The sequence below is a fragment of the Myotis nattereri genome (assembly GCF_964212035.1).
Source record: "Myotis nattereri genome assembly, chromosome: 2".
NCBI lineage: Eukaryota > Metazoa > Chordata > Mammalia > Chiroptera > Vespertilionidae > Myotis > Myotis nattereri.
In genome coordinates, this window is record NC_138076.1 from 93,746,513 (window position 1) to 93,758,866 (window position 12,354).

Here is a 12,354-nt window from a genome sequence, read left to right on the forward strand (position 1 = left end):
GTTGCAGGGTGCAGGCTTAATCCCCGGTAGGTAGCATGCAGGAGGCAACAATCATGTTTTTCTCCCCTCTCCCTTCCTATCGCTGAAATCAATAAAAAACATTTTTATTTTTTTTTTAACCTGGCCAGGCCTCTGAATTTGTTTATTAATTTCAGAAGCTCATATGGGATCTTGACAAATTTCTCCATGAAGGGTCATGTCTTCTAACATCAACGTCTCTTTTTTTTTTTTTTAATTTTTTTTTAAATTTTATTAAATCTTTATTGTTTAGATTATTACATTTGTTCCTCTTTTTTCCCCCCATAGCTCCCTTCCACCCAGTTCCCACCCCACCCTCGGCCCTTACCCCCCCACTGTCCTCATCCATAGGTGCACAATTTTTGTCCAGTCTCTTCCCGCATCTCCCACACCCCTTTCCCCCCCAAGAATAGTGAGTCCATTCCCTTTCTATGTCCCTGATTCTATTATAATCACCAGTTCATTCTGTTCACCAGATTATTTATTCACTTGATTCTTAGATTCACTTGTTGATAGATGCATATTTGTTGTTCATAATTAGTATCTTTACCTTTTTCTTCTTCTTCCTCTTCTTAAAGGATACCTTTCAGCATTTCATATAATACTGGTTTGGTGGTGATGAACTCCTTTAGCTTTTCCTTATCTGTGAAGCTCTTTATCTGACCTTCAATTCTGAATGATAGCTTTGCTGGATAAAGTAATCTTGGTTGTAGGTTCTTGGCATTCATCACTTTGAATATTTCTTGCCAGTCCCTTTTCGCCTGCAAAGTTTCTGTTGAGAAATCAGCTGATAGTCGTATGGGTACTTCCTTATAGGTAACTGACTTTCTTTCTCTTACTGCTTTTAAGATTCTCTCTTTGTCTTTTGCTCTTGGCATTTTAATTATGATGTGTCTTGGTGTGACCCTCTTTGGATTCCTTTGTTTGGGGATCTCTGCGCTTCCTGGACTTGCAAGTCTCTTTCTTTCACCAGGTGGGGGAAGTTTTCTGTCATTATTTCTTCAAATAGGTTTTCAATATCTTGCTCTCTCTCATCTTCTGGCACCCCTATAATTCTGATGTTGGTACGCTTGAAGCTGTCCCAGAGGCTCCTTACACTATCTTCGTATTTTTGGATTCTTTTTACCATTTTGCTTTTCTGGTTGGGTGTTTTTTGCTTCTTCGCATTTCAAATCTTTGCCTTGATTCTTGCGCTCCTCTGGTCTGCTGTTGGGAGTCTGTATAATATTCGTTCTTTCAGTCCGTGTATGCTTAATTTCTAGTTGGCTCTTTATCATAACATCGAGGGTCTCATTAGATTTCTTGTAGATCTCAATAACTTTATCGGCGGCTTCTAGACAGTTCTGAGAGACCTTGAAAGTGTGGTTCTGAACTCAATATCCTCCATTGACAGTTTTGTCCTGTTTCTTTGTCTCCGCATTTTTTATGCTTTCTTGGTGCACCCCCTAGTGGTCTTTGTGCGCAGTCTTGTTGTAGTTAAGCCTTGATTGTTGTAGTTGATACTAGTGGGATTTGACCTCCAGGCCAACTGGCTGTGAGAATCAGCTGTGTCTGCAGTGGGACAACTTCTGTCCTCTAGGGAGGTGCTAATCTATCCTTTGCCTGAGGCTATCTGGCAAATGGCCCTGCTCAGGGCTTGGGCGGGGCGAGTCACACAGGATCAACAAAGTGGGTGGAGGGAGCAGTTATGGCTGCTTCAGTCCCGTCCCTAGAGGCTCTGCCTCTCAGAGTCCCAGCAACCGCTGCAAACCTCGGAGAGAAAGCTGCCCTCGCGTTCCAACCGATGTCAGACAGTCCCGCTTCTCCCGCCTGAGTCTGGTTCCCTAGAGACTCGCCCGGAACTGGAGCTCAGAGTCTGAGACTCCCTCCCGATTGAAAACTACAACTGTGCCCTCAGCTACCAGCCCGCTCCGCGCGCACCTCCGCACCTTTGTATTTTCCGCACTGCGCCTCCTCTGAGTCTCGTATGCTGTTCTTTTTCCTTCTAGTTGAAGAATTTCCCCTCAGCCAGTCTTCCTGTGGTTCTGGGCAATGTCCGTTCCATCTCTTAGTTGTATTTTTGAAGTGGTTTTTCGAGGCAGCTAACTCCGGTGTTTACCTATGCCGCCATCTTGGTTTTCCCAACATCAAAAAACATTTTTTTTAAATTGTTGGGGGTGGGAATAGTGACATAAGAAATAACAAAAGTATTATCATTTTTTGCTTTATTTGCCATGTTTTTTCTATTTATATGAATAGTGAGTGTGTGCACATTTAAACACACTTAATGTTAAAAAATATACCTGAGAATAACCTTTAGTAACATCCTTTAACCATTTCCTTGTTTTTGCATAATAATATTTCTAGTTTTGTGCATAAATTAGCAAATCTATTAGATCATTTTGCCTTAAGTTTTTTTTCTTGATTGATTTTAAAAGACTTAACATTTGATTAATTAATATTTATATCTTCTTATATTGTTAATGGTAGTAGTCTGAGATATTCTTTAAGGTAGGTAGCTTTCTGTTTTACTGACTTATAAGCCTGGAGCTTATAAAATCTGGAACTTTAGTTTATTAGATTTGTTCATTATTATTTTTCAAAAATGCATAGGTTCTGTTTCACATATACATGTTTATATTGTTAGAAGTTTTGTATATATTTTTAACCTTTTTCCCTCACAAAGAACTATTTTCTTTCTCTTCCTTTTCACTTCTTTTCTATAATTTCAGTTGAACATTTATTATAAGGGGCATTGTGCAGGAGATACTAAGATAAATTCTCACGAAATTTAAAAATAGGAATGGGGAGTGATAGATGCATAAGTCTCATAGTGTTCACATAGAGGTTTTAAAATTTTATTGACCGGTCCAAATAAAATCTAGATGTTTTAGCTGTTTCCTCTCCTCCTAGGGTCCTGTATTAATAGGAAGTTCTCAAGGTGGTGTCAACATTGAAGATGTTGCTGCAGAGACTCCTGAAGCCATAGTTAAAGAACCTATTGATATTGTAGAAGGCATCAAAAAGGAACAAGCTGTCCGGGTATGTTGCATTCCAAAAATTTCTAGCTTTTGATTAGGTAATTATAATACTTGAAGAAAGAGAACCTATTTTGTACAAGTGAAATTATTGACAAAAATTTTTTTAATGTTTTAAGTGTCAAGGCATGTTAATATCTTGTTTGAAATGGAAACTTAAAGAGGTATCTACAATATTTTTCTTTATATCCTCCATAAATATCTCAGTATGTATCTTTAAAAGATAATTGCCATAACTAGTGGAACTAACAGTAATTCCTTAATATCATTACTTATCCTGTCATTCAAATTCCCTAATTATCTCTCTTTTTTTTCCACTTTGAGTGGGGATCTATATAAGGACCTTCATTGGTATTGGTTAATGTTTCATAGGTTCTTATCTAATTTATAGGTTTCTTTTCCCTCACTCTCTCCATCTTTTTTCTTTCTTTTATTGAATAAACTAGTCTGGATATTACATCCCTATGGTGGCCTTTAACTGTTCCTCTCTCCCTTTTCCCCCCCTGAAAATTGGAATGGTAGGGGTACTATCTTATACAAACCAAATAAATCAGTGGTTTTACTTTTATGGATGCTTTTAAGAATCTGATGAAAGTTATAGATTTTCTCTGTGTACACCCACTCGTGATAATTCTGTTTACAATTTCACTAGTTTTCTGTACTGTTCTTGTGTGCTTCTTCCACCTGCCTTATGATGATTTTGGGTAAAAACTTTTTAACCATTTATTAATAGCTGCTACTTCAGTAATTAATGTTTGACTTCAGATGATTCGTGCTTATTTAAATAATAAATTAACAAGGTTTTTTATTTACAATAATTTAATGTTGATTGGATATATGTGGCATTCATGTAATAAAGAGACAAATTGCTTTCAGCTTGCACAGAAGATGGGATTTCCACCTAATGTTGTGGATTCTGCAGCAGAAAACATGGTCAAGCTTTACAACCTTTTTCTGAAATATGATGCCACCATGGTAGAAATAAATCCTATGGTAGAGGATTCCGATGGAGCTGGTAAAGTATCTTCTTTTATCAAACATTGATTACATATTTATCCACCTAGTGTGTGCTTTACTAAGGAAGTTGAAGTCATAAGGAAGTGAACTCATTCCTGTATAGAAGCTTATTTTATATTTATTTATTTATCCTCACCTGAGGTTATTTTTTCTATTGAGTTCTAGAGAGTGGAAGGGAGAGGGGGAGAGCAAGAAACATTGATGTGAAAGAGACACATCAATTGGTTGCCTCCCACATGAGCCCTTACCAGGGCTGGTGAATCTGCAACTGGAGTACACACCCTTGACTGGGAATCGAACCCATGACCCTTTGGTCTGTGGGCCGATGCCCTAAGCAATGAACCAAACAGGCCAGGGCAGTATTATAATAAATAGAATCAATGTAAACAAATATTATAGAGGCCCATTAAATCAAACACCTTAAATATATATTTAGGTACACACAGAGGGCTTAAAACTGCATTGTCCAATATGGTGGCCACCAGTATATTTGGGGATAAAATTAATTAAAATGATATAAAAATTAAAATAATTTCTCAGTCACACTACTCACATTTCAAATGCTCAGTGTAGGCACATTGGTTACCATAATAGCACACATACAGAACATTTCTATCATTTCACAAAGTTCTTTGGGCAGTGCTGTTTGGAGTATACAGTGTTGTAGTCAATAAGTAGTTGTAGCTCTGGGGAATTAACCATCTTAATCTTCACAAATTTTAGACTTTAGAGACATCATAGATCTTTATTTTTAGCTACTAGAGAAGCAAGATTAGCTTGTCACTTTGACGCTTTTCTTTTACATGTGTTTAAAAGGTAAATCATATTCTGAATTACCATGCCTTCCATGTATAGTTGTTTTTATCGCTATTTTATATTGAGTGCTTCTGTTGCTATGATTTATATGATTTTGTTTTAGGTCTCTTTGGACATTTCCAGTCTTAAGCATTTGTAGGTTATATTTCACCTTTATACTTCTAATTAGCTATATTCTTTATGACAGAAATCAAGTTTTTTGGTTAGTCATTTATATGGCTATATAAAGAAGAATGAGTAAATTCTCTTATGATAGTAGAGGTGGTTTGTAAAACTAATAGTAATTAAATTTTTAAGGTGAAGGCTGAAGCACATTTTTATTTTTTTATTTGTATTTTTTTATTCAAGCTTTATTCAGATTATTACATTTGTACCTCTTCCCCCCCCCACAACTCCCCTCCACCCAATTCCCACCCCACCCTCCTCCCTTACTCCCCACCCACTGTCCTCATCCATAGGTGCACAGTTTTTGTTCAGTCTCCACATCCCCCTCACCCCTTTCCCCCGCAAGAATAGCCAGTCCACTCCCTTTCTATGCCCCCCTGATTCTATTATAATCACCAGTTCATTCTGTTCATCAGATTATTTATTCACTTGATTTTCAGGTTCACTTGTTGATAGATGTGTATTTGTTGTTCATAATTTGTATCTTTACCTTTTTCTTCTTCTTCCTCTTCTTAAAGGATACCTTTCAGCATTTCATATAATACTGGTTTGGTGGTGATGAACTCCTTTAGCTTTTCCTTATCTGTGAAGCTCTTTATCTGACCTTCAATTCTGAATGATAGCTTTGCTGGGTAAAGTAATCTTGGTTGTAGGTTCTTGCTATTCATCACTTTGAATATTTCTTGCCACTCCCTTCTGGCCTGCAAAGTTTCTGTTGAGAAATCAGCTGACAGTCGTATGGGTACTCCCTTGTAGGTAACTGAGTTTCTTTCTCTTGCTGCTTTTAAGATTCTCTCTTTGTCTTTTGCTCTTGGCATTTTAATTATGATGTGTCTTGGTGTGACCCTCTTTGGATTCCTTTTGTTTGGGGATCTCTGCGATTCCTGGACTTGTAAGTCTATGTCTTCACCAGGTAGTGGAAGTTTTCTGTCATTATTTCTTCAAATAGGTTTTCAATATCTTGCTCTCTCTCATCTTCTGGCACCCCTAAAATTCGGATGTTGGTAGGCTTGAAGCTGTCCCAGAGGCTCCTTACACTATCTTCGTATTTTTGGATTCTTCTTTCATTTTGCTTTTCCGGTTGGGTGTTTTTCTTCTTCGTATTTCAAATCGTTGACTTGATTCTTGCAATCCTCTAGTCTGCTGTTGGGAGTCTGTATAATATTCTTTATGTCAGTCAGTGTATGCTTAATTTCTAGTTGGTCCTTTATCACAACCTCGAGGGTCTCATTAGATTTCTTGTAGATCTCATTAAGTTTATCGGCATTTCCTAGAAAATTCTTGAAAAACCTTAAAAGTGTGGTTTTGAACTGTATATCCAGTAGTTTGCTTTCCTCCATTTCTGTCATTTGTGTCCTTTTTCTTTGTCTCTGCATTTTTTATGCTTCCCTGTGTTGATAAAGTGGCTTTCTGTGCTAACTGTCCTCTAGTGCCCAGTGGTTCAGCCTCCCCAATTACCTGAGGAGGACACTCTTGGTGCACCCCTTTGTGGGCTTTGTGCACAGTCTTGTTGTAGTTAAGCCTTGATTGTTGTAGGTATCACTGAGAGGAATTGACCTCCAGGCCAATTGGCTGTGAGAATCAGCTGTGTCTGCAGTGGGAGAACTTCTGTGTTGGAGACACCTCTCTGGGGCAAGACTTGCTTCAATGGGGCTTTGGTGCTCACTGAGTCTGCCCCCTGAGTGTGTCTTTTATGGTTCCATGGACCTGCAAACTGGATGGTCACACTCTGACCTCTGAGTTTCCTGGCTCCTGGATCTCTAGGGAGGTGCTAATCTAGCCTTTGCCTGAGGCAATCCAGCAAAAGCCTCTGTGCAGGGCTTGGGTGGGGTGGGTCCCATGGGATCAACAGGGCGGGGCTAGCAGTTATGGCTGCTCTCAGTCCAGCCCTCAGAGGCTCTGCTTCTCAGTGTCCCGGTAATCGCTGCAAGCCCCTCAGAGAGAAAGCTTCCCTCGAGTTCCGACTGATGCCAGACAGTCCCGCTTCTCCCATATGAGTCTGGGTCCCTAGAGATGCACCCGGAACTGGAGCTCAGAGCCTGAGACTCCCTCCCGATTGAAAACGACAACCGTGCCCTCAGCCGCCATCCCTCTCCACACGCACCTCCTCCCCTTTGTATTTTACTTCCGCACTGCGCCTCCTCTGAGTCTCGGTATGCTTTTCTCTTTCCTTCTAGTTGTAGAATTTCCACTCAGCCAGCCTTCCTGTGGTTCTGGATGATGTCCGTTACGTCTTTTAGTTGTATTTTTGAAGTGGTTGTTCGAGGCAGCAAACTCCAGAGTTTACCTATGCCGCCATCTTGGTTTCTCTCCTGAAGCACATTTTTAAAATGGCATGTTCAGTGAAGGAGAATTACCTGTATAAGACAGATATTTCTTGAATTATTTTCTTCATTATATTAAATAATGATGTTGAAAGCAAGACTCTTGAATTCTTTCTAGTTGTGAAATTCTACAGCCATATTCTGTTGCTAAGGGAATGTCTTTGTTTTTTTAATTTAGTAACTTTTTTCTTTGTATTCAATTTTTCTTTTCTTCGTATGCATTTTTATGTTTCTAAGCAGTTTTTTTCCTCTAAAGGCCCTGAATATGTATTATAGAAAATTTTCAAAGTGCTAGAAAATATAGGTTAGAAAAAAGAACTCATTACCCAGCACTCTTTTAATATTTTACATAGATTATTATAATCTTTTTTGTAACTGGAATCATAGTCTATTCAAATTATATCTTTCCCTTTTTAAACTTAAAAGTATATAATAGCCATTTTCTTCATGTAAAATATTTTTCAAAGATAGAGTTTTTCAGGGCCTGTATTATATCCTATCTAATAAAGGGGCAGTATGCAAATTAACCATCACTCCGTCACAAAAGATGGCCGTGTCCAGTCCTCTCAGTTCCAACAGAGTCCCCCAGTCCCTGGGGGTGGGAGGGGGGCATGGCCGCTGAGAGCGGGCAGTGTGAGCGGTCAGGCAGAATGCTTGCTTTGAGGCCCTGCCCAAGCCATGGCGGAGGCTTGAGCAGAGCTGAAGGGCCCTGCCCAAGCCTTGTTGGAGGCTTCAGCAGGCCCGGAGCAGAGTCAGGGGGGCCCCAGCCCAAGCCGTGGCGGAGGCTTGAGCAGGCCTGGAGACGGGGTTTTGCCAGCCATAGCTTGCCAGCAGTCCCACCTCTGCGTGTGAGCTGCAGAGGAAACACCTTTTCTGACTGCTCATTGGCTAAGCTCCCTGTATGCCACTGGCAGTGCTCTTGTTGGGTAATAAGAATCCAAGAAGGTGATTTCCTCATTCCTGGAGGAAAAAATGAAGGTCTGCTGCTGGAGGGCTAAGAAATGTCATATCCTGCCCTAGCCGGTTTGGCTCAATGGATAATGCCTCAGCTTACGGACTGCAGGGTCCGGGTTTGATTCTGATCAAGGGCATGTACCTAGGTTGCAGGCTCCTCCCTGTCTGGGGCCCTGGTCAGGGCTCATGCAGGATGCAACAAATTGAAGTGTCCCTCTCACATTGATGTTTCTGCCTTTCCCTCTCTCTAAAAATCAATAGAAAAATATCCTCAGGTGAGGATAAAAAAAGAAAGAAAGAAAGAAATGTCATATCCTATGAAAGACAAATCTTGAAAATGCCTAAAGAAAGTTGTCATTTTTTGTGGTGAAGGAACTGGAGTCCGTGTTGATGAAAACACCTTAGCGGCTGTGGCAGCCATCAGTGGCAGCAACAGCGGGGTGGTGGGGGTGGCGCCTTCCCCTGATCAGCCTGATCGCCTTCTGCAGAAGGAGACCAGACTGCGGCTTAGGCCAACTCCCTGAGCGGGTCTAAGCCGTCAGTAGGACATCCCCTGAGGGCTCCTGGACTGTGAGAGGGGGCAGGCTGGGCTGAGGGACCCCCTCACCCGCCGTGCACAAATTTCATGCACCAGGCCTCTATCTATAAATCTTTAATAGAAATTACCTTTTATGTAGATTCTTAGAATTAGATATTTTGGGTTGAAGAGTAATAATATTTTTAACATGTTTTGATTATTGGATCAGAATAACAACATTTTGAGATGTATTTTGCCAGATTGTTGTTCTGACATACCATGTTTATTTCATTGCCTACCTGTGCCAGTAGTGTTGCATTAGGTTTAATCTCTGTCAAACTGATGATCAGGAAATGGTATTTTATAATATTTTCAGTTTTTTTATTGCTAATGATGTTAAGAATTTTTCATTTTTTTTAAATTAAATATTTATTGTTCAGATTATTACAGTTGTTTCTCTGTTTTCTCCCCATAGCTTGCCCCCACCCGGTTCCCACCCCACCCTCTGCCCTTACCTCCCCCCCCCACCCCCAGTGTCCTCATCCATAGGTGTATGATTTTTGTCCAGTCTCTAACCGCACCCCCCCACAACCCTTTCCCCACCGAGAATAGTCAGTCCACTCCCTTTCTATGCCCCTGATTCTATTACAATCACCAGTTTATTCTGTTCATCAGATTACTTATTCACTTGATTTTTAGATTCACTTGTTGATAGATGTGTATTTGTTGTTCATAATTTGTATCTTTACCTTTTTCTTCTTCTTCCTCTTCTTAAAGGATACCTGTCAGCATTTCATATAATACTAGTTTGGTGGTGATGAACTCCTTTAGCTTTTCCTTATCTGTGAAGCTCTTTATCTGACCTTCAATTCTGAATGATAGCTTTGCTGGGTAAAGTAATCTTGGTTGTAGGTTCTTGCTATTCATCACTTTGAATATTTCTTGCCACTCCCTTCTAGCCTGCATAGTTTCTGCTGAGAAATCAGCTGACAATTGTATGGGTACTTCCTTGTAGGCAACTGACTTTTTTTCTCTTGCTGCTTTTAAGATTCTCTCTTTGTCTTTTGCTCTTGGCATTTTAATTATGATGTGTCTTGGTGTGGTCCTCTTTGGATTCCTTTTGTTTGGGGTTCTCTGCGCTTCCTGGACTTGTAAGTCTATTTCTTTTACCAAGTAGGGGAAGTTTTCTGTCATTATTATTCAAATAGGTTTTCAATATCTTGCTCTCTCTCTTCTTCTGGCACCCCTATAATTCGGATGTTGGTACGCTTGAAGTTGTCCCAGAGGGTCCTTACACTATCTTCATATTTTTGGATTCTTTTTCCTTTGTGCTTTTCCAGTTCGGTGTTTTTTGCTACTTCATATTTCAAATCTTTGACTTGATTCTTGTGATCCTCTAGTCTGCTGTTGGAACTCTGTATAATATTCTTTATGTCAGTCAGTGTATGCTTAATTTCTAGTTAGTCCTTTTTCATATCCTCGAGGGTCTCACTAGATTTTTTGAGGGTCTCACTATGTTTATTGGCGGTTTCTAGAAAATTCTTGAAAACCTTATAACTGTGGTTTTGAACTCTATATCCAGTAGTTTGCTTTCCTCCATTTCTGTCATTTGTGACCTGTTTCTTTGTCTCTGCATTTTTAATGCTTCCCTGTGTTGATAGAGTGGCTTTCTGTGCTATGTGTCCCATAGGGCCCAGTGGCTCAGCCTCCCCAATTACCTGAGGTGGACACTCTTGGTGCACCCCTTTGTGGGCTTTGTGCACAGTCTTATTGTAGTTAAGCCTTGATTGTAGTTGGTATCACTGGGAGGAATTGACCTCCAGGCCAGTTGGGTGTAAGAATCAGCTGTGTCTGCAGTGGGAGAACTTCTGTGCTGGAGACACCCTTCTGGGGCAAGACTTGCTTCAATGGGGCTTTGGTGCTCACTGAGTCTGCCCCCTGAGTGTGTCCCTTAGGGATGTGAGGAGTTGTAATCTGGATGGTCCCACTCTGACCATTGGGTACACTGGCTCTTGGATCTCTAAGGAGGTGCTAATTTAGCCTCTGTCTGAGACTACCCAGCAGGAGTTATGGAGAGATCTTCAGATTCCTCTTCTTTGTTTGGGGTTTGGAGGTGCCCAGATGAGGCCCAGCTGTGAAGCAGTGCAAGCTGCTGTGGGGCCTTGGGCCTTCTTTTGGACGTTCTGGGTCTCTCTGACCCAGCTGCAGTTTGTTAGGTAATTTTAGATCTCAAAGGGCCAGCCCATTTATATGCAAAAGCCTCTGCACACAGCTTGGGTGGGGCGGGGTTTCAGGGAATCAACAGGGTGGAGCAAACAGCTATGGCTGCTCCTCAGCCCTACCCTAAGAGGCCCCAAGTCTCAGTGTCCCGGTAATCGCAGCAAGCACCTCTGAGAGAAAGCCACCCTCGAGTTCCAACTGATGCCAGACAGTCCAGTTTCTCCCTGTATGAGTCTGGGTCCCCAGAGACTCGCCCGAAACTGGAGTTCAGAGCTGTCAGGAGCTTGTGACTCCCTACAAATTGAGAAAGACAACCGCCAATCAACCGTGTCCTCAGTTGCCAGCCCTTTCCGCGTGCGCCTCCGTATCTCTGCACTTTACTTCCGCACCTCCTCTGAGTCTCAGTGTGCTTTTCTTTTTCCTTCTAGTTGTAGAATTTCCACTCAGCCAGCCTTCCTGTGGTTCTGGATGATGTCCATTTTGTCTTTTAGTTTTATTTTTGAAGTGGTTGTGCGAGGCAGCAATTTCTGGTGTTTACGTATGCCGCCATCTTGGTTTCTCTCAAGAATTTTTCATTTTTGTTGGGCATGTTTTCCTCAGTAGACAGAATTTTCTGTTGATATCTTTGCTACCTGTTTCCCATAGCTACTATAACAAATTGCTACAAACTAGGTGGCATAAAATAGCAGTCTCTCACAGTTTTGGAGACCAGAAGTCCAAAATCAACATCACATCAATTCAAGGTGTCAGCAGTTGGCTGCTCCTTCCAGAGCCTCCAGGGAAGAGTACAGTCCTTGCCTTTTCTTGATGGCATTTCTTGATTGTGGCCACCTCTTTCCCTTCTCTGCCTCTGTGGTCACATTGGCTCTCCTCTCTGTATCTAATTTCCCTCTGCCTCTCTCATAAAAACACTTGTGATGTTATTTATGGCCCACCCAGGTAACTCAGGATAATCTCCTCCTTTCACGATCCTTATTTTAATACATCTGTAAACATTTTACCATAATAAGGCAGTAATTTTCAAACTTTTTCATCTCATGGCACATATAAACTAATTACTAAAATTCTACAGTACACCAAACTATATATATATATATATATATATATATATATATATATATATATATTTTGCTGATCTGACAAAAAAATAAAAAAGGGTATAATTTTGATTCATTCACTCTAGACAGCTGTTGTTGTGTTTGCTTTTGTCATTTTTTTACTTGACAATGTAAGGGAAAAGAGGCCAGCCAGTCCCCCTGACTAAATAGTCAGGTATACATGTTTTAAAAATTCTTGCTGCACACTA

The 12,354-nt window shown here is 40.7% G+C and overlaps 1 protein-coding gene across 2 annotated transcripts in view; it reads left to right on the forward strand.

The window, feature by feature from the left end:
* Positions 1–12,354, forward strand: part of SUCLA2 (succinate-CoA ligase ADP-forming subunit beta) — a 75,410-nt gene that overhangs the window by 30,352 nt on the left and 32,704 nt on the right. For both annotated transcript variants that reach the window (XR_013995513.1, XM_081083005.1), the window contains exons 5-6: positions 2,911–3,039; positions 3,912–4,050. Coding sequence is in view for 1 of the 2 variants with exons in the window: in XM_081083005.1 (XP_080939131.1) it covers positions 2,911–3,039; positions 3,912–4,050 (268 nt within the window). In the remaining variant the exon portion in view is untranslated. The remainder of the gene's footprint in view (positions 1–2,910; positions 3,040–3,911; positions 4,051–12,354) is intronic.